The sequence below is a fragment of the Ochlerotatus camptorhynchus genome, unplaced genomic scaffold (assembly GCF_037179485.1).
Source record: "Ochlerotatus camptorhynchus isolate MF236.1 unplaced genomic scaffold, CSIRO-AGI_Acam_v1.1 ptg000124l, whole genome shotgun sequence".
Classification (NCBI taxonomy): Eukaryota; Metazoa; Arthropoda; class Insecta; order Diptera; family Culicidae; genus Ochlerotatus; species Ochlerotatus camptorhynchus.
In genome coordinates, this window is record NW_027040614.1 from 2,137,324 (window position 1) to 2,158,911 (window position 21,588).

The window sequence follows — 21,588 nt, forward strand, 5'->3', positions numbered from 1 at the left end:
CGGCAACTCGAAATCAGCTACAACTTGTAGTGCGTGTGTTTCATTTCAAGAAAACCCTGCTAGATTGCTTTTTCTCAGTGGTAAAAATATAGCCAAATTGAAGCTGAAAGCATAAAGAATAGTTTGCATGCATTCAGCGAAGTGTTTTCGTATGAAAATCCAGTGAAAATAGTGTTTCAATTTGGGTTGCCGAAAATAGTCTGTCATGCCGAAGCCGTCATTTCCCCTATATGTATATATATTCCAGTTCAGCTGCATCCGTTGGTGCGTTCTTGGTCATTGCATCCAATAACTCGACCGCCTTCAAGTGCTTCTCCACGCGGAACTTCCAATTTTCAAATCCAGTCCCGGAAAACGGAATTATTACGTGGACAGTTTCCTTCCGTGAGTCGTCCATAACCTCTTGAGAGTAAATAAACAACAAACAGATCATAGCCCGTTTGGAAACGGGAACAATTTATTGTTATATTGGATTGATCTTGTGGAGTGTTACAATTGGCATGATGATTGTTACTTGAAATCAATAGCGTTGCTAAGGACTTGCTATCAACCAATGAAGTCTTCGGTAGCTTCGATTTCGATTACATCAATGCCACAACAAATTCCACAACAAACTTTCAAGAAGCTGCTCAAATGTCATCCAGTACTGGAAAAATCTATACATTCACCCGTATTCTTGTTTTCGTTCAAACCGTATTTTCCATACAAAAGAAAAGTTTTTTTGTATGGAAAATACGGTTTGAACGAAAACAAGAATATGGGTGATTATCTGAAATGATAAAACTATTCTTATTTTCAAGGCGTGCAGAGTAAGCTTGAACCCCCACTTCCTAGCCAATGCAAAACAGGGAACAGAAGATTTCACACTGCCGTCCAATATAATCAAAATGACGATAATGTTAACCCAAAAATGAACGGAAAAATCCATCACAACAGCACGATTCAGGGACATTTCTTTCCAAAAACCAGTGTCGTACTCTCTCTTGAATTCTTCAGCTAATTTATTCAACAGATTTTCCGGGGAGATATGACCTTGAGGGTAATAAATGACTACAACGCTTCGAAAACAAAACCGAACGATTAAAAATTAAAGCACGTGTTGCTCGTATAGCGATCGTGCTTCCAAGAAATCTAGATCCTTCTCCAGAATCTCCCGCACGAAAAAGAAAACCTATCTCCTAAAAATAACAAAGTCTCAACCTTCTACGTACACAAATCCTAACCTAATAAGCTGTAACCGAATGCGTAGAGGACCTAATAAAAAAAATGAAAATCAGAACAGAAAATCGAATGGCACCTTTGTAAGAGCTCATGTGGAACTAGAAGTTTAGTTGGTTTTGGGTAGGGTAGCAGGCGAATTTTATTGTCATTTCATCAGACTGCGGTTTTTTGACTTAGTTTTCGGTCTTTTTGTTTGAGTTGTACTCTCGCGCTTCAGTTGAACTGAACCATTTTGGGATCAATATCGTTGAAAATATCTCAAACTTCCGAGTGATAGTATCCGCTCAGTGTAAATCAAACGAGGAGATGTTACTTTGTCCGCTTAAAATAAATGTATCTACCTAAAATTGTAGTGCTTCCGAGGACAGTCTCTATGGAGCTGAGTATATAAGCAATGCACTTCTGTGTTGTATATAAACTTTTTCACGATTTAATTGCACCATTTTGTTTTTGTTTTAGTTTGATTGACCCTGGATCAAAACACAAAGCTACACACGTAATTCTAACAGACAACGCCGCACACAGTTCCTGTCCCTCGCACTCCCATCCGCAGACATCAATCAATCGCAGACACTCACAAACGAAAGTTAAAAAAAATATAAATGAAAATGCCACAGCTATATAGACAACCAGATTCAACAGATTCGAACTTTTGTCCGTACAAATATTTCAGTTTTGTTGCTATTGTTTGTGCAGTGCCCGTTCGGCGCTGGATTCGGCTTACCGCACCGGATCCCGCAGGTGAATCAGCTCCCTCAGGAAGTGCTTGATGTGATCGTACGTCGCAAAGCTGATCCCGACGGCGATGGGGCCCTTGATCCAGTTCATGCTGAGTCCCTTGTAGAAACCCTTGATTAAACCTTCCTCCCTGTTTCGGAAAGAATTGGTTATTGTAAAATTTTCTTGGGGAATTTCACACGAAACCAACCTGTAGATTTTGACCAGTGTCGTTCCGATCGTCAGATAGCGATCGGCACAGTGTGCCGTCACGCCGGTAGTCTGCATCCGCCGTCGGACAATGTCCAGCGGGTAGCTCGAAGACTGACCGATCACGCCGGCCGTGGCCCCGAACACTAACGATATCACAGTATTTGGACTGCTGTCACCGGTGCGTTCTGCAAAGGACGTTCGTGGTTCAGTATGTGTCGTTCAAGAAGGTTTCCTTCTGCAATAGATACTCACTGAAATACTCCTTCTTGAGAGTATCGTATGTGAAGAACGACATCCCGGCGTACGGAATGACACCCAGGATGGTGGCCCAGTAGCCCCGGTAAAGCGTCCGAGGGCCTTCGCACTGCCAAATCTTCACAAACACCTCCCGAAGCGTCCGGTAGCCGCTGTACTTGTCCGTCACGGCCATCCGTGCCCGGGCCAGATCCAGCGGGTAGGTCATCGACTGCGACGTGATCCCGGCCAGCGATCCGGCGATAAATCGCCGTACTTTGGTGCTGGAAAATCACACACTTTGTTAGCTCTATTGGAGTAACCTTAAGCTGACCACTCACTCTTCGTGCAGGTCGACGTGCAGCAGCTTCTTCCACTGCTCGTGCGCCGTGAACTGGATCGCCGAATAGGGAATGATCCGTGCCATCGTGGCCGAGTTGCCCCGCCAGAGGGCCAGGAAGCCCTCCTTGGTGTACGTGTTGCGCACAAATTCGAATGCCGCTCGGAATGAGTAGGGGACGTGTTTGCTGGAAGTTGAGAATCGTAAGTAATTTATAGAATAACCAACGACATTGATACAGAAAGGAAAGCGAACCTACTTGATCTGAAAGTTGATCTTGGTCCTATCCAGCGGGGCGATTGTCGTTTTGGCCAGGGCACCGGCGATGGCTCCGGCAACCAGACTGGTGAGGACTATCTCTCGATTGTGTAGCCGTTGGTGGTGGGGATTCGGGATGCCACTACTGCTACTACTAGGACTACTGCTACTACTATTATTACTACTACTGCTGCTGCTGCTGCCTAGCGATGATGACGACGACATTGACTTTGGTGCACTGGTGAATGACGAGTCTGGATTTCGAGAGAAAGAAAATATTTTGTAATATTAGCTATATTTGATTATAACGTACTACTGTACTGTAACAGTTTATATTAGAAAAAAGGGCCATGATCGGGTTTGTTGGTTATTTGGGAATGTACTCCCTAAGCTAGTATAATACAATACATTAGATCTACATTTTTAACGTTCAAAATCATAATGACCTAACTGAAAATGATCAATCCCTTTCGTCGATTGTTTCTTTCCATTCCAGATAGTGTTAGTCTCCCACTCACCACGAGTTTGGATTGACGGCGATTAAAGCGAGGTAGTCAACGAGTTCGTGTATTCGGGCTCGCTGGTCACCGCCGATAATGACACCAAATGCTGATTAGGTAGTCCTCTCCGACCACTATACGTTCGTGGATGACAAACTCGCTCTTGGTGATTTTGAACGGAAAGTTTTGCGTATTATCTACGGTGGAGTTCTGATGGAGACCGAGAATTGCACCAGCTGCTGGGAGAACCAGCAATTGGCGATTACGATGGTCTGGGTTCGTAAAATAATGCCTCGATTTGAACAAGACGAAGACTGAGGCGCTCAGCGTTCGAGGTGGATCAACTAAGCGAAATGCGTTGTGCGGAGCCTTCTACATCCCCTATCTACATTCTCTCTCTCTCTCTCTCGAGATTTGAGGTTAGAAGACGTGGTCTCTGATGCAAAAAAATCTAACAGCTAGCTAAGTTGGTTCGTTGTCCTTATTAAGGAGATTTTCAGCCAGACACTAGTTCATCTCCGGGAACCACTGAAAGAGCTAACATAAAGTACTGGCAATCACGCAAAAGTGTTCAGCATCGATTGAGGGTGATACAAATATTTGCGAGCTTTGAGACTCGTTTCGGGTGACCTTTGCAGGTTCAGTTTGCCCCAGGGTTTTCCTTAATTTCGTAAAATTTGATGGTGTTTTTCTCCCAATTCGCTTGTTTGTACCAAGGGTGATGAATTTTACCAGCTTTAGCTCAAAGATCGAGAAAACAAGTTAGTTATATTTATTAAAGAGGCATTCAGGCATTGGCTCGTTCACCTCTGAGCTCAAGAAAGCAAGGTTGCTTCGACTCACTTAGCTATAAAAAATGTTTTTCGGAATTATGAAATCGTCAGATGTTATGCCATGGACTAATATTCCAGGGAAAAATTCCCGAATTTGAGAAAAGTAAAGATTGGATTCACTCAGTTTATTGGTACTACTCCGAGACTGAATAAAATTTTCGTCAATTTCCTCATTTTCCGGCAGATTTTTTAGGTTTTCCACAGGAAACCATGAGACAAATTTTACTCATCGCTGAGTTCACTTTTGGCGATTATGAGTGAACTAAACTCATATAACTCGACCGTCGATAAGTTCGGACGTACTTTTATTTGGCTCCGCGTTTTTAATTGGTGCGTTTTTTTTTTTTACCTTCTGTGATTCAGTTATTTTTACTTGCATACATCATGGTTTGCGAAATTTGTGCTTGCGACACTTCTGTAGACTCGGTCATGTGGACGTGTGCAGGTTGCCCAAGAATGTTACACGCTACCTGCATTGGGGTAACTGTACAACGGAACTCACTTCGCAGGAAGGACAGGAAGGTATCGGACTTTACATCTTACATACTACCATGCTGCGAGTCCTGTCAAGAGCTGTTACAGGCAATCGATTTTAAAAGCATTGCTGAACAGCAAAAATCGATCGAAAAGCAACTGAATGGCAATGCGGAGGTGATGCACCGGCTCACGTTTCAACAAGAAAAACCGAACCTCGTTCATGAAGCGATCGATGGCATAGAAATTTTGCTGACTAGTATGAAAAATGAGTTGGCCGCAATTAATAAAAGTAACAGTTTAGCTGGCAGTGTCGTTGCCATAAAAAACCACATTACCTCGCTACTTGATACTGCAACGATGTCAACAAAGGATAATGTTAATGTGGCGGTCAAATCAGTGACGTCAGAGCTATCAACTGACCTACGTAACTTAAATGATGATGTTAGCCATCTCACCCAGCTCTCTTTAGATACCGCGGCAAGTTGCACAATGCAAACAAATTCAATGTTGGAGCTTGAAATACTCGATGAGGTGAAGGCGCTGTCTGCCAACATAGCACACCATAGTGCATGGCTACCATCTTCTCCCGACTTACACCCCAGTTTGGAGGTAGAATTGAACAAGGAAAAGGACGCTGATAGCTCCGGGTGGCGTCTTATAGGTACGAGGAGAGTATGGAAGGCCGATTGGTCTGAATACGATGCGCGGAAATTAAGACGTTCGAATCAGCAAAAACAGGCTGATAATGCAAAAAGGCGACGCAAGCGACAAAGCAGAAGGTATCAAAATATCAACAACTTTAGATTGCGAAATCACCGCAACAATCACAACAACAATAACAACAACAATAACAACAACAATCGGAGGACAATTTTCGGCTTCAACAATAACCACGGCGACAATAATTACAATAGATCCAATTTGCTCCCCACTGATCGAGAGCTTCTAACTGTGGCAAAGGATCGCTTCTCCAAACCTCCGGTTAACTATACACCGTCGATGCGATTTGAAAAAGGTGAAATATTAAACCCTTACCCGGTCAGCGGTACTGCGAATTCACATTGGCTGGCTAACCCCTCTACATCGACCGAAGCGTGTCTATGTAGACATTCGTGTTTCCGTCGAAATTGACGCTCTCTCCAGAGGAAGTAGATGACAAAAGTGTTGCAGAACCGACCGATTTTCAAGATTTGACGACCTCTCAGGACCAAGAAGAAGAGGTAATTAATTTTAATAGTTTTAAGTGTTCAGGGAATACAACATCGCAATGTACAAATGAAAGCAAGGAGCTACTCGTCTATTGCCAAAATTTTAACAGAATGAAAAGTGCTTTCAAAGTGAACGAAATTTATAAACAAGTATCAGCATGCAATTTTCATGCAATTTTAGCAACATAAACCAGCTGGGATGCTGGAGTAAAGAACGAAGAAGTTTTCGGTGATCGATTCAATGTTTTTAGGGATGATCGTGATAAAACGTTATCCAACAAAAAAAGTGGTGGTGGTGTCATAGTAGCAGTTAGTGCTGACTATGAATCTGAACAAATATCATCTTGTAAGTGTAAGGAGTTTGATCACGTTTGGGTCAAATGTTTCATTGGAGATCAAGTTCATATTTTTGCGACAGTATATTTTCCTCCAGAATATGCAAAGCAAGATTCATACGAAATTTTTTTTAAACTCGCTGAAAATATTATTTCGAAATGTGAGGCGGAAGCAAATGTTCACATATACGGAGATTTTTACCAACGCTCAGTGAATTTTATTGTTGATGATGACAACGAATCTTTGTTGATACCGATTATAGGAGAAAATGAAACACTTCGTACTCTGTTCGACAAAAGTGCAGAAATTGGACTCAACCAAATAAATCACATAAAAAATCAAAATAACTGCTACTTAGATTTGTTATTCACTAATATGACTGATGATTTCTGGGTATCAGAGTCACCCACCCCTCTTTGGAAAAACGAAGTGTTCCACACTGCTATTGAATACTCCATATTCATACATGAAAAAAACGGCAACGTTGGATAACAATTTATCTGAAACATACTTCGACTTTCATAAAGCAAAGTATGTACTTCTCAAAGAAAAATTAGCCTGTATTGACTGGCAAACTACAATACGTAATCTTGACATAGAACAGGCAGTGGACACATTTTATCAAATTATTTATAAAATTCTGCAACAGACGGTACCCTTGAAGCAGAGGAAACCCACAAAGTCCAAGACACCAGTTTGGTACAATAAAAAGGTTATCAATCTTTAAAATAGGAAACAGAAAGCACATAAGATTTATAAAAGAAATCATAGTGAAGAAAATCTTACATTTTATCTAGAAGTCTGCGATCAACTGAATGAAGAAATGAAAAATGCATATGAAGAACATAATACCAAGGTAGAAAATAATATTAAAACAGATCCAAAATCATTTTTTAACTATGTTAAAGAGAGACAAAAATCGAAGAACTTTCCTTCTAAAATGCAGTTAGATAACAGAACCGGGACCACATCTGGTGAGATCAGTAATTTATTTGCGGACTTTTTTCAGAACATTTACACAACTCTAGGAATTTGTTTTACATTAACAATCAAAGAACAAACTATGCTAAAAATGGACCTTTGAATAGAATTATGACCTGCTATAACGCATATTCCCAATCAATTGATGTAACAATGAATAAAATAACACTAAAAAAAGCATTCTTTTCAAGGTTAGCCAGGCAATAATATTTAAGACATAGTTAATAAGCATTCATTGTAATTGGTCTACGATTGATTGACGACATAAATAAATAAATAAATAAATTTGGGTCGTTATTGGACTATAGATACTATAGATTCCATACATAAATAGATATGTTTGTTATGTAAAACCTGTCAATTTGGCTTATAGAGAGTTACAATCCACGATTTTATGATTCTTGAGCTCTCACAAATAGCAAAATCGCAGATTGTGACTCTCTGAAAGCTAATATGACAGGTTTTTATGTGACCAAAAGAACAAAAACCCGAATTAATCCACCTATGGTGAGATCTAACCCTTCTTACAGTCAACTCTCCATATCTATGTTACCACTTTGTTTCTATATGACGATGGTTATTTCTAGAAACACTGGAATAAAAACATGAATTTGGCAACAAGATAAACATCAAAGCAATCCTGGCATCACTTGCATTTGTAACTGCTTGCGAGTGACTTCGCCAATGCACCGACGAGCGAGTTCATGAGTGATTGTTAAACGATTTTAATACTCCTCCCTAATTGGGTTCTTTAAGGGTATTGAGGTAAATGCATATTCGTAATCTGCATTAAAAATGGAACCCAAACCCAAAATTTCATCAATTTTGGTACACTGGAACTATTTTAAATAAGTACGATTACATTTGCAAAAATCACCTTATTAGCGTCCCTCGGTGTCACTTTGTATGGAAGCGAGCCGTCAGTTTGTCAGTTTAGTGTCAAACAGTGAAGTTATTATTTTGCTTTAAATCTTGATTTAAGAATCGAGATGAAAGTGTGTGGGTTTGAAAAAAATATCGCTGTGCTCAGAAAACAAAGCTCTTTCAGATGATATATAAAAACCGATATATTTTTCAAAATTAAAGAACCCAATTGAAGCAACCCATTTGTAAACGTTGCAGATTGGAACCGCTTTTGACAGTTCGATTGGAATCATAAGAATGTCTCCGCTGGTCTCTTATTCCAGTGTTTCTACCCGAAAAAGGAAATTTTCAGTGGAAACAATACTCTAACATTAATATTTATTGTCGACAATAAAAATGATTGTTATAATTGGAGGCGAACCAGCCTAAGGCTGAAAGCCTCCTAAATAAAGCTAAATAATAATAATGATTGTTATAATGTTGTACTCTTCCGAAAACGGCAAAACTGCTACCTAGATGTACAATGAATGTACATAATAAAATGTTGTTACAATGATTTTTATCGTATTTTTCATTTATTTTATTGTTAACATGATTCGATCATGAACAATAATGAACAACTCTATTACAATAAAAATTGTTGTTACATTAAATATTGGTGTATTTTCATTGTGGGTTACTTCACGAACAATAAAAATAAATCTGATTGAAGCATGCAGACTATGAGAGGGTCAACAACACTGCCAATGTAATTAAGATAGGCGCTGCTCGTATGGCTCTGGCTTTGACAGTTCGTTTGGCTCAAAACCAGGCAGTCCGCGTTCGCTCATATCTTATCCTAGACCCTCTCTAAAGCTTAATGGAGACCTTTTCCGTGCAGTCAATAATCATACAATAATAATAAAAAATTCCACCACTTGAAGATGTCAGGAAAGAACTCTCAGGTGGAAGCATATTTCGTGGGCGATTCTCTCCAGTCGAATGCATTAACTTATCAACAACGCTCAACCACCAAGGAGACGTGACCTAGGGATATCGAGCGCAGGGGAGTTGGCCTGTATTTCTCACAAGTTCCGGATCGAATCTTCGATCCATAACCAGTAAAAAAAAGGACCACTTGTAACAGACATAATACCACCCCCTTCCCTTCCCGGGGCAATGTTTTATTTTTTCGATTTATTTTTAAAGTCGATAAAGTAGATCTGTCAAGCCAACACATACACTCTAAAGTACACTGTTATTTTTTTTAATCAATAAATTCGCCAACCAACAGTAAAATAACAATAATATATAATGTTATTGAAAAAAAAATTATATGGGAAAATCACGAAAATTTCATTGTTAAGATACTTATCAACCCCCCTTTTTTATTGTAAATTTTCCATTTACCATGAAATTTACTGTTTTGTATAACATAAATCAAGGTAAATTTATTGTAGACGTAACAATATAAATCATTGTTAAGACAATAATTTTTGTCTTATTGTTACATTGTTTTTTAATGTATTTTTGTTGTTATTTTTTTTCGGGTAGTTATTTCAGTCCCTTCAAAAGATCTAGTAGGCTATTCATATTATATATCTCGATGGTCCCTTCAAAATTGAGATATGGAGAGTTGACTGTAATAGAAACTGTACACTTCTATACACGATAAGAAGAAATTACGCATCTTCGTGCACAATACGCACGGATTTTTTTTATTTATTCAATTGGCGTATTGCAGTGAAACTTTTCCATGCTTTCGCCACCTACATTTCGAAGTGAGAACTACTAGAAGGAGGATAGTTTCCAAATTCTTCAACTAAAACAGACGATTTTTGGGGCAAATCGGTACATAAAGAAAAACTAATAATTTCTCGTGGAAACTTTTGCTTGAATCGTGTAAGAAAATGTGTTTGCAAACTAACTGTTATTATTTCGGTATGGATCGGAGATGTTTTCATGGGAAATTATGCATAACAAGTTTGCACCCACAGGGAGAGGTTACCTCCTGCGCAGCGGCATTTTTCGGAAAATGGTGAATATGTGCGATTTCCACTAGGATGAAAGTGGAAATTAAGTGAATTTACTTAGGAAAGGTTGTATCATGCTGGTGGTAATGGAGACTGGTTGTATAGGACGCCAATATTCAATAAATGTTCATTTTGGCCTTTTGTTAGCAAACATATTGATGCTCACAATTTTCGATGGAAAACGCAACGGAACTTGCTTTACTCAACACGCACCATACTATAAAATGGTGCTAGATGGTCTTCAAAGTGATAGCAAGATGACAAATCATCTCTATTTTGAGTAATTGAGCAATTTACTTCTGTTTACATCATATTTACGATGCAGCATTGTTGGAGCCACGAAATGAAATGAATATATCTTATGAAAGTTCAACTGGAAAAGTCAAAGTTGCACATCAGTCTGATCGTAAAAACGTGTTCTTCTGCAATTCGAATGTTATATTGGAAGAATTTTACACAGGCTTGATGAAAATTATGATTTAACGCTAATTTTCACGAATTCTATATGCAGTCTGTCAACATTATCATCATCATGCAGTGGCGACATCTGCGTTGAGCTTTTACGGCAATCTTCCAATAGATAATAAAAAAGCGAAAATTGAATGGAAGAATTTCTTGTTAAACGTTTCCAATCGCGAGATATTTGCGATCAATCTTAAAAATTCGACATTTTTTTGCTTTTTCTAGCGTCATGGAGAAAACCTCTACTTAATTCGAAGTGTTTTTGGATGATTGACAAGGTCATGGTGTATTCGATCATTGCGGGATTTTTTTATGTACCACTTCAATACTGTTATCAAAGAGCTTTGGGATTGATGTGGCTGGCAGCAAGGCGAGCGAACGTTCAATAAAAACTAACTCTTAAACAACTATAATTTATGATGGTCCTCAAAAGAACCGTTTTGTTGTGATGGTTGAGTAATGCTGATCTATTAGGGTGTTCAACACAGATGAGGTTGGCGAGCTGTATGTTATTTGGATCGAGGGTGACGCGCTGACGGGCATAGATGGCCCACAGCGACTAATCAAGAGCTACTGAATCCGATCAGTAGCGGTGCGGCTTCGTCCTCCATCTTCGACGTTCATATGGGCTGCAGCTCGCTGCTTGCAGGCAGCCTTTCGATGTGTACATTGTTCAACGCCACGCACCGAAAGCACTACTGCTGCTGCTGCTGCTGATGATGACAACCAACCGGACACCGCCACACAAGGTGATTGAATAGACACCGTTCAGCGATACCGGATGGACTTCGATTTTGAAATCTGTGTTAGGGAAAGCGCTTTTGACAGGCAATCAATGATAATTTGTATCACCATTGCAACAGTTGGACATTTGTGTAAATTTCAATGGTGACCTATTGAAAACTGATAAAATGTTCATTTTAGCAGATTCAAAGAAAAATTTCCAACTGATTGGCTTGATTAGATTTAAAATCCATCTGCTATTGACAGAATTATAGCAACCGATGGAAACTAACGATTTTAAATTGGCTCACTACTTGACTAGCCTATTGGTCCTAAGCAAATCGATTAACGTAGCCCATTCTAGTAGACATTCTAGTACTACACTATGTTTGTTTTGATTCGCTATGAAAGAGGGGTGCATCGATTAGCTTGGGACCGAGTACCAGAGCTGAGCCAAAAACTTGAGCACGTTTCTTCGGGACCTTCTGGTGTTAGAGTTACCTCTATGGTTATAGGTGGTCAAAACCTGACCAATTTTCGTCACGCGGTCGATTTTGATTTTTTTTAATTGCACCCCCAATATGTTGCCGAAAGACGTAATCCTACGTCAAACAGTTATAATTGTAAGTGCATTTACACCATCGCGATAATAGTTACAAGAAAATTATTACGAACGAGCGCCATCGCGTTTGATTTTGTAATTTTTTATCATTTTAGTATACACTGATCGAATTCCACTCCCATAATCGGACTTAGTATAATGCATAAAATTTAATCTTTATTCAAGGGATAGGTCACTCCGCACACCAATCTTGGGTCATCTTTTTTGTCAGTGTGTCGCAAGTGTGCCGCAGGTGTGCCGATTGTGCCGGCCATAGAGCAAGCTGCGATTGTTTGTAAAATACCAATCTTGGCAACCCGGTGTTTTTGACACCTTGAATGTTTTGGTTTGAAATCGGAATGAGGATAACGCGGGAAGTGGCGGGTGCGCGAAATTTTGGTGTTTTGTGTCCTGTGTTTCAGGGTTTTATAATGCCCTCAAAGGCAGACCAGCAACCTAGCCTTACGTGATGTGAAAAGCAACGATCTATCAGCGACCGGAAAGAGTTGGAACCGGTGGGGAACATTGTTTGAGACCGACTATAGAGGATGATGAATAGACTTCTGTAGTTTGTTTTGTGGGAGTTGCAGCATTATTTGAATTAAGGATACTAATGGGGTCTGATTAGCTGCCTCTTTCTCTTGAGCCCACTCTAGACCATTTTTTTAGATCTATTTGTGAACAGCTGGTATGAGTTTCTTAGTTTTGTAATGTTTTTGAGTGTACTTTGAAACCCTTTTGCCCTAGGGGGGGGGGGACATGCTGTCAAATCAGTCTACTGATCATTCTTGTATGAAATTGTTTCCAAACGTAAACAAACCCTGTAGGTTTCTTATGAGTTGTTTACGCTTGGAACCAGTTATGCGAGGTAGATGACGATTGTTCGTATTTGACAGCCACCTCTCCGCCCCTTGCTTTTGCTTCTTTACTTACTTTGGCTTCCTTTGTGCTTCAAATGTCTTTTATTGAACTAGTTTTTGAAATCTCAAGGTGATTTTGAGACTAATCATGATTGGAAGTGACCAAAGTGGTCCTGGGTACTTGAAATGACTACCGCTTAACTAGGTTTTGAATTCTCATGTGATTTGGAGCGTCACAAGGATTGGATTTAGTCTCATGACCCATTCAATCCGGAACATGTTCCGGTCGTATCTCGGGAACCTTTCTCGGGAACTTTCGAAATGTCAGTTAATCTAATAGAACTTTTTTGAAAGGAGCCGGGAACTTCTGGAAACCGTATTACAGAGATCTTCATGGCCAATGACAATAACTCAGAGGGAGAGTCACTTCTACTCAGAGGTATGTGAAATTTCTAAAAACTGCAGGAACTCAGCACTGCAGTTTTTATAAATTTCCCATACAACTTATTCTCATTGGCCGTGTTTATGCCATGTCATGAAGGTTTCAGAAAAAGTCTTCACCAATTTTAAACATCTTAGTTCATCAAGATTCTGAGAATTGAATATTCGAAATGTGGAGAGTTTTTAACATTTCTTAACCCTCCGTTACTCGCGCGTTTCCATTGCCATTTTGCAGCCGAGCTACCAATCGATATGAAACCAACGGGTATTCCTTTAAAAAAATTGTTTTTAACTAAAGCTAAACTTTTATCACAGTTAACCCCCAAAAATGCGGATAATAGAGAAAATGTGAATGGAAACCGCGTAAACGGTGTCCGTACTACGTGGGATTTGACTTAATTGGTTACAACATGGAACATCTCGAGATTCTGACCAGATAGAAAGTTACTCTCTTCGGCAAAGTTGTTCTAGAGATCATAACCTTTTCGCTGGTAGAGAGTAGTTTAGAAGTTACTGTCTTGAACTAAGTTGTTCAGGAGATTAAAGCCTATTTTTTGATGCAGAATGTTTTAGAATTATTTCACTACGCGGCGCTAGTATTAGCGTGAAATATTCACGTATATAATATCTCGTGAACCTGACCAAATAGAAAGTAAATGTCTTCGGCAAAGTTGTTCAGGAGGTGTCAAGGTCTTTTGGCTGGTGAACAGTAGTTCAGAATTTTCTCCCTGCGCTGCGCTAGTATACACGTGCAATCCTCATATATGCTACAGCACGAGATCCCAAACAGCTAGAAAATTACTGCCTTCGGCAAAGTTGTTTAGGAGATCAAAGCTTTTTGCTGGTGAACACTAAATAGTTCAGAATATTTCCGGTATGCGGCGCTAGTGTGCATGTACAATATTTGTATATGCTATAGCTTAAGGTCAGGAAGTAACTGTCATCGTCAAAGTTGTACATGCGGCAAAGTTCTTCCGGATGGTGAACATACAAATGTGTTTTGTTCAAAGCTCTCTCATCTTACGTCCAATTTTTGATCTCCTTAGGTTATTTCAATGGTATGAATGATATAGCATAAGGGTTCAACTACTACTTTTCTTAAAATTCTTAATTACTGTTTACCAGCCAAAAAGTCTTTAACCCCTAAACAACTATGCCGAAGACAGTAACTGTCTAGCTGATCATGATCTCGAGTTATTGAATATGCGAGAAAGGCACGTATATACTAGCGCCCCTAGTGAGAAAACTCTGAACTACTGTCCACCTGCGAAAAAGCCTTGACCTCCTGAACAACTATACCCAAGAAAGTACCTTTCTATTTGATTGGGAACTCGAGATATTTTGAGAATTTCACGTGTATACTAGCGTATGTCGCGTAGTGAGCAAATGCTGAACTATTGAGCACCAAGCAATAGGCTTTGACCTCCTGAAAAACTTTGTGAAAGGCAGTAACTTACCAAAATAGTACTTTGCCATCATGTTGACGGATCATGGGCCGCAGACGCCGATTCAAACACTCCCGGACGTAAATTTCAGTGTTCATCATCACAAAAGGCTTGTCACACTCACATATCGCTTGCCAAACCATGGCCTTCTTACCAAATTTTTCAGTAAACATTGACTTATCGCACATACTTATCGGCATCGTCTTCCTGACCATCACGGACTGTGTAGTATTGATCTCCCGGAAGCGTTTTGCAGTCAGATTTGAGGTATGTTTCATCGTCCATGATAACACACGTCGATTTGAAGGATGCGGCTTGTTCTGTCTCCAATTCGGCTTCTTCTGCTTCTTGAACGTTTTCAGCCCGTTTCTTGCCCAAATCTCGAACAGAAGCGCTTTTATTTTTGGCCAAAGGTTGGTGATCTTCTGGTCCACTAATCCCGGTGCACGGCCAGATTTCGATGTGTCCTCGAAGGTAACTTACGGATGGCGGTTTGGACTGCACCGATACTTCCTTCCTCCATTTTCGTCAACTTCCTTACTAATAGGTTGGTAATAGTGCACCATTTGTGCACGATCTGTTTGCGCTTTTCCGGGGAAATGCCTCGCATTATGATGATTTTGAAACTTGTTGGGCAATAAGTAAACAACAACATACATCGATGAACAGCTGATAAACTTCATCGGGGTAGAAATAACGGCGAGTTGAAAGTGTGCTTATACTTTCTGGGACACCCTATAGGGAGGTTGAAAGGATCGTTCCAAGGCAATCGTCGAAGAGCAAAACGGACAAACTTGCGTTGAATCGCTTCTGCTTGTTGTATACTGTTTGTGCCCGTTCAAATATTATGTAACGCAAAAAAGTGGATTTTTGAATACCCCCACCCCCTAGTCTCGCACTTTTCCTATACCTAATACATGGTGCTTAACACATTTCCAGACTACCCCCACTCCCTCTTGCGTTACGTAATATTTGAATGGGCCCTTTTGGAGCCCATGCAACAACTTAGCTCAGTCGGTAAAGGCGCAGCTACAAAGCAAGACCATGCTGGAGGTGGCTGGATTCGATTCCCGGTCCGGTCTAGGAATTTTTCGGGTTGTAAAATTTCTCGACTTCCCTGGGCATAGAAGTATGATTGGACTTGCCACAGAATTATACCAATGCAAAAATGGTACAGGCATCGAAAGCTCTCAATTAATAACTGTGGAAGTGCATCTAGAACACTAAGTTGAGAGCACGCAATAAGCTAATATGCGATATGCAATAAGCTTGAAATACGAAGAAGAAGAAAAAGAACAACAACAACAACAACTGCACACTCTATATGTAGAGCGAACCAAAGAACAATACAAGGTCTAGGAGCGTTTACGAGCAAAAGAAATCACTCAGCATTTGTATTACATTTCATGCAACATAAATATTTTCACGTTGAGCGGGTTCCAAAGCACAGTTTGTTATTTTTGTGTGTCTACTTTTTCCGTGTTCATAAGCCTGTAAATCTGGCATCGTTGATGAGGTGTACACGGTGAATGAGAACGACCCAAATTTGAGTTTAGTCCACTCATAATCGCCAAAAGTGCAGGAACTCAGCGATGTGTAAATTTGCCGTATGGTTTCCTGTGGAAAACCTAAAAAATCTGCCGGAAAATGAGGAAATTGACGAAAATTTTATTCAGTCTAGGAGTAGTACCTAGTAGACTGATTGAATCCAATCTTTACTTTTCTCATATTCGGAAGTTTTTTCCTGGACAACCTGGAAAAACATGAGGCAAATTTACTCATCGCTGGGTTTCTGCACTTTTGCGATTTATGGGTAAACTAAACTCAAATTTGGGGTGTTCTCATTGGCCGTGTAGGACATTTCACTTTGTTTTCTGATGAGTATTATTATGGCATTTGAACATAAGATGTAATACAGTGATATTGTTTGGTTGTTGTATGCTTTTAACCGACAAAACGGAAAAATGTCGGCAGTACTGCGCTCATCGTAAATCAGCAATGAAGTTTGCTTCCCTTCGACAATTCAAATGCCGAACTGAAGGAATTCCAGTTGTCACTGCCTAGCACCGCATATCCAGATAAACAACGTTTTCACATTATCTGATTGAATACTTCGAGCTGCAGCTCATTGTACAGAAAAAAATCTTTTGTTTGAACAGAGAAACTATGCACATAACACTAAACCCTAGAGAAAATTCTCATATCGTTGAGTGTAAAGGGTGTCCACGATGAAATTGCCACACTATGAAATTGCTCTAACTTTTAACCGTTGGGTAGAATTTAATGAAAATTTGGGTGGATTTAGTTCATAGTGCATTATTTACATCCTGCAAGTTTTAAAGTCCTGTGATCAAAACTCGCGGAAATGGAGTCGAAAGAACAGCTCGTGCGTGATAAAATCTTGCGCATTCATCACGAGAACAAGGATCTCTCGCATCGTTCCATCGCTAAAACGTTGGGAATCGCGAATTCCACGGTGTCGCGAGTGATTAAGCGGTTCGAGGAACGGTTGACCACCGATCGGAAGCCCAGAAGTGAAGGAAAAAGTATTCCGTACAACACCAAAAATCACAACCGCGTAGTTGGGGCCTTCAACCGAAATCCGAACGCCTCCGTTAGGGATGTGGCTAAGAAGCTGCACCTAAGCCGAAGTTTTGTCCAGAAGGCCAAAACTAAGGGTGGGCTTCGAACGTTCAAGGTACAAAAGGCCCCTAATCGCGACGAGAAGCAGAACAAGTCCGCCAAAACCCGTGCCAGGAAGTTGTACCTCAACATGCTGACGAAAGTTGAATGCTGCATCATGGACGACGAAACATATGTGAAGGCCGACTTCAAACAGATCCCCGGCAACCTGTTTTTCACGGCCAAGGATAAGTTCAGCGTTCCGGAGCATGTCCGCACTCAGAAGATGTCCAAATTTGCGAAGAAATTCCTGGTTTGGCAAGCCATCTGCACGTGCGGGAAGCGGAGTGCACCTTTCGTGACCCAGGACACGATGAACGGACAGGTGTACATAAAAGAGTGCCTCCAGAAGCGGCTGCTTCCTCTCCTGAAGGCCCACAACGTCCCAACAATCTTCTGGCCGGATTTGGCCTCATGCCACTACTCCAAGGACGTGCTGAAGTGGTATGCGGACAATAAGGTCAATTTCGTGCCGAAAATGTTCAACCCTCCCAACACTCCGGAGCTCCGCCCCATCGAGAAGTACTGGGCGATTATGAAGCAGCACCTTCTTAAACGACCTAAGGTAGTGAAGATAGTCGAGGAACTGAAGAAAGTATGGGTTTACATGCAAAAAACGGTTGATTCACAGGTTGTGTAGAATCTTATGGCCGGGGTTAAGGCCAAGGTGCGGGCATTTGCGTATGAACTGTAAATAAAATACGAGTAAAATGGTAAAATGAAGTTTAATAGTTATTTCTCAATCCCTGAAAATTTGATGGCAATCGGATGAAAACTCGAATTTTGCGAATCAATTTTGTGTGTGGCAATTTCATCGTGGACACCCTTTAGTATTGTCACATTACTTCTTTGAATTTTCACCTCGAACAGAAACACAATAACTTTTCGCTGATATGCATTATGCAAATCAGGTTCCATCGGCAAACACCGCTTTTCAGATGGCAACAAATTGCCACCTCTTGCCGGGCTCTAAATCCCTATTTATAGTCACCAAGTAAACTTGTCATCAGTCCCATAATTAAACAATCAACATTACCGCTAAGTCTAACCCGCCAAACAAGTCACCCGCCCCGAACGATGCACTCACATTCTACGGTTCCAGTTTTATCAGCGGCCGTCTCTCGCGATGACTTGTCCTGTAGCTGACTGCCCCCGCTCGTTCCCACGACGATGGCCATCCCTGAAGCTTCGGCTGCACTGCTGCCACCGAGAAAGCTCTTCAAATTGGCCATTAACAACCGGCACACTGCAGCAACACTCGCACCCCAACCGGTTCTGCTCTGTGTTTGTAACCGCTTTTCTGAACACTACACGAAATTCACGACACCTTCTTCCGTCTTATCATTCTTATCGCACACCGCGAGCTCCGTAGGCAGTAGACTGCGATTTATTTTTTGGCACCACGTTATTTCGGATTTCCCCTCGTGATTTTCCACCGCTGCTCACTGCGATTCGTTCGTTGACGTCATTCGAATTTTCCTCAGCAAACTCATAAAATACACGAATAAAAACAAAACGAAACTGTTTTCTCCTTTGTAAAAAAAAACGCGATTATTGTTTTCTTCTTATCATCTTGGAATCTCGTCGCGAATTGGCCCCAAAAATGTAATCTTCTGCCACCGTCGGACCGTCGGTTTCCGACGATGTCGTAGGTCTTGTTGTTCTTCGGTTTTATATTTTTACACACACGCGCCCGCGACCACTGCGTATTTTGGTATTTCGGTGTTGGCAGACTATAATAGTAGTCGTATAGTGTTGTATGAGATTGTCTCTGTTTACATCAGAGTCACCGTTGAATGTCGCGGAATTGCCGTTCATCGCCCTTAGCGACCATACCGTCGAGGAAAGACGGCGCTAAGACCGCGATGGTGATGTGGGTGCGTTTGCGAAAATCTGAAATTTCAAAGAAAAGATAAAGTTTAACGATTTAATGCATGATAAACAGCGGAGCTACTCTTGTAAATGGAGCTGGGTTGCAGTGTTGTTCAGAGAATACCCATCGATATTGGTTTTGTTTGGGAATGGTCCCACCTGCGCGCGACAGGTGATTATGTTTTTCTCGGATTTCTCGATCGACAAACAAATCCGTAGCAGGCCTTGGGTATGATGTGTATGTGTGTTCATGAAACGGGCGGCATCGAGGTTTCACTCCAAACCTAGCTGAAGGCAAAACGACGGCGGCTGAAGGTCATCGTTGATAGTGGACGGGAGGGTACCTACATGGGGCAGGTGCTCGAATGGTTCCCAAAATTGTGATAAAGGTTTCTTATCAGAATAATTCTGGCGAAGTAATTATTTCGTTGAAACACATCAAATAAACCGTAGGCCCCCGTTTAGTACCCTATGTAGCAGAACCAGTTAACCCTCCGTTACTCGCACCAACTTTTGTAACACGAGTACTCGTGCGTTGTACTTTGTACAACAGTGTGTGTTTTCCATTGCCATTTTGCAGCCGAGCTACCAATCGATATGAAACCAACGGGTATTCCTTTAAAAAAATTGTTTTTAACTAAACAAGCTAAACTTGTATCACAGTAAACCCACAAAAAATGCGGATAATAGAGAAAATGTGAATGGAAACCGCGTAAACGGTGTCCGTACTACGTGGGATTTGACTTAATTGGTTACAACATGGAAAATCTCGAGATCCTGACCAGCTAGAATGTTACTGTCTTGGTCAAAGTTGCTCTAGAGATCATAACCTTTTCGCTGGTGGAGAGTAGTTGAGAATTTTCTCACTAATTAGCGCTAGAATACATGTGAAATTCTCGCATGTGATATATCTCGAGATCATGACCGGATAGAAAGTTACTGTCGTCGGCAATTTTTTTGATGAGATCAAAGCCTATTTCTTGGTGCACAATAGTTCAAAATTTTCTCAATACGTGGCACTAGTATACACGTGAAATTCTCATATAAAATATCTCGAGCCTGACCAGATAGAAAGTTACTGTCTTAGGTAAAGCTGTTCAGGAGATCATAGCATTTTTGCTGGTTAACAGTAGTTCAGAATCTTATCACTAGGTAGTGCTCATATACATGTTAAGTTTTCGCATGTGATACATCACTAGATCCTGACCAGATAGAGAGTAAATGTCTTTGGCAAAGTTGTTCAGGAAGTCAGGATCTTTTCGTTGGTGGACAGTTGTTAAGAATTTTCCCACTACTTGGTGCTAGTATACACATGCAATTCTCGCATATACAATAACTCGACATCCTGAGTAGATAAAAAGTTACTGTTTTCGGCAAAATGGTTCAGGGGTTCAAGACTTTTTGGCTGGTGGACAGTAGCCCAGAATTTTCTTACCACGTGGCGCTAGTAAACGTGTACATGTCTCGCGTATGCTAAGCTCAAGATTCTGAACAGGTAGAAAATTACTGTCTTCGAAAAAGTTGTTCATGAGGTCAATGCCTATTGCTTGGTGCACAATTGATCAGAATTTTCAGACTACGTGGCGTTAGTATACACGCGAAATTCTCGCATGTAATATGTCTCAGGATTCTGATCAGATAGATTTTCCTAGTGGACAGTAGTTCAATATTCAATGTTTTCTCACTACGTAGCGCTAGAATATACGTGAAATTCTCGCATGTGGCTTGTTTCGAGATCCTGATCAGATATACAGTTTTATGTCTACGACAAAGTTGTTCAGGAGGTCAAGGTATTTTGGGTGGTGAACAGTAGTTCAGAATTTTCTCACAAGTTCTAGGCTTTAACCTCCAGAACAACTTTGTTCAATACAGTAACTTTCTATCTGGTCAGGATCTCGAGATATATCACAGGCGAGAATTTCACATTTTACTAGCGTTACGTAGTGATAAAATTTTGAACAACTGCCACGAGCAAAAATTTTGTGATATCCTGAACAACTTTGCCGACGACAGTAAATTTCTATCTGGTCAAGAACGTGAGATATTTTATATGCGAGAATTTCACATGTATACTAGCACCATGAAGTGAGAAAATTCTGAACTACTGTCCACCAACTAAAATACCTTGACCCCCTAAACAACTTTGCCGAAGACAGCAACTTTCTAGCTGATCAAGATCTCGAACTATTGAATATGCGAGAAAGGCACGTGTATACTAGCACCGCATATCGAGAAAATTTTGAACTATTGAGCACCCAACAAAAAGATCTTGACTTCCTGAAAAAGTTTGCCGAATACATTTACTTTC

At 40.6% G+C, this 21,588-nt stretch overlaps 1 protein-coding gene across 1 annotated transcript in view; it reads right to left on the reverse strand.

Annotated features, from left to right (window-relative positions):
* Positions 1-995: 995 nt before the first annotated feature.
* The window catches only part of DPCoAC (dephosphocoenzyme A carrier), a 30,372-nt gene continuing 9,779 nt past the window's right edge, over positions 996-21,588 (reverse strand). Inside the window, exons 2-7 of the mRNA XM_065220331.1 lie at positions 18,496-19,301; positions 2,985-3,237; positions 2,727-2,912; positions 2,404-2,669; positions 2,150-2,336; positions 996-2,089 (exon numbers count right to left, since the gene is read on the reverse strand). Coding sequence (XP_065076403.1) covers positions 1,942-2,089; positions 2,150-2,336; positions 2,404-2,669; positions 2,727-2,912; positions 2,985-3,237; positions 18,496-18,640 — 1,185 coding nt within the window. The 5' untranslated portion in view covers positions 18,641-19,301 and the 3' untranslated portion in view covers positions 996-1,941. The remainder of the gene's footprint in view (positions 2,090-2,149; positions 2,337-2,403; positions 2,670-2,726; positions 2,913-2,984; positions 3,238-18,495; positions 19,302-21,588) is intronic.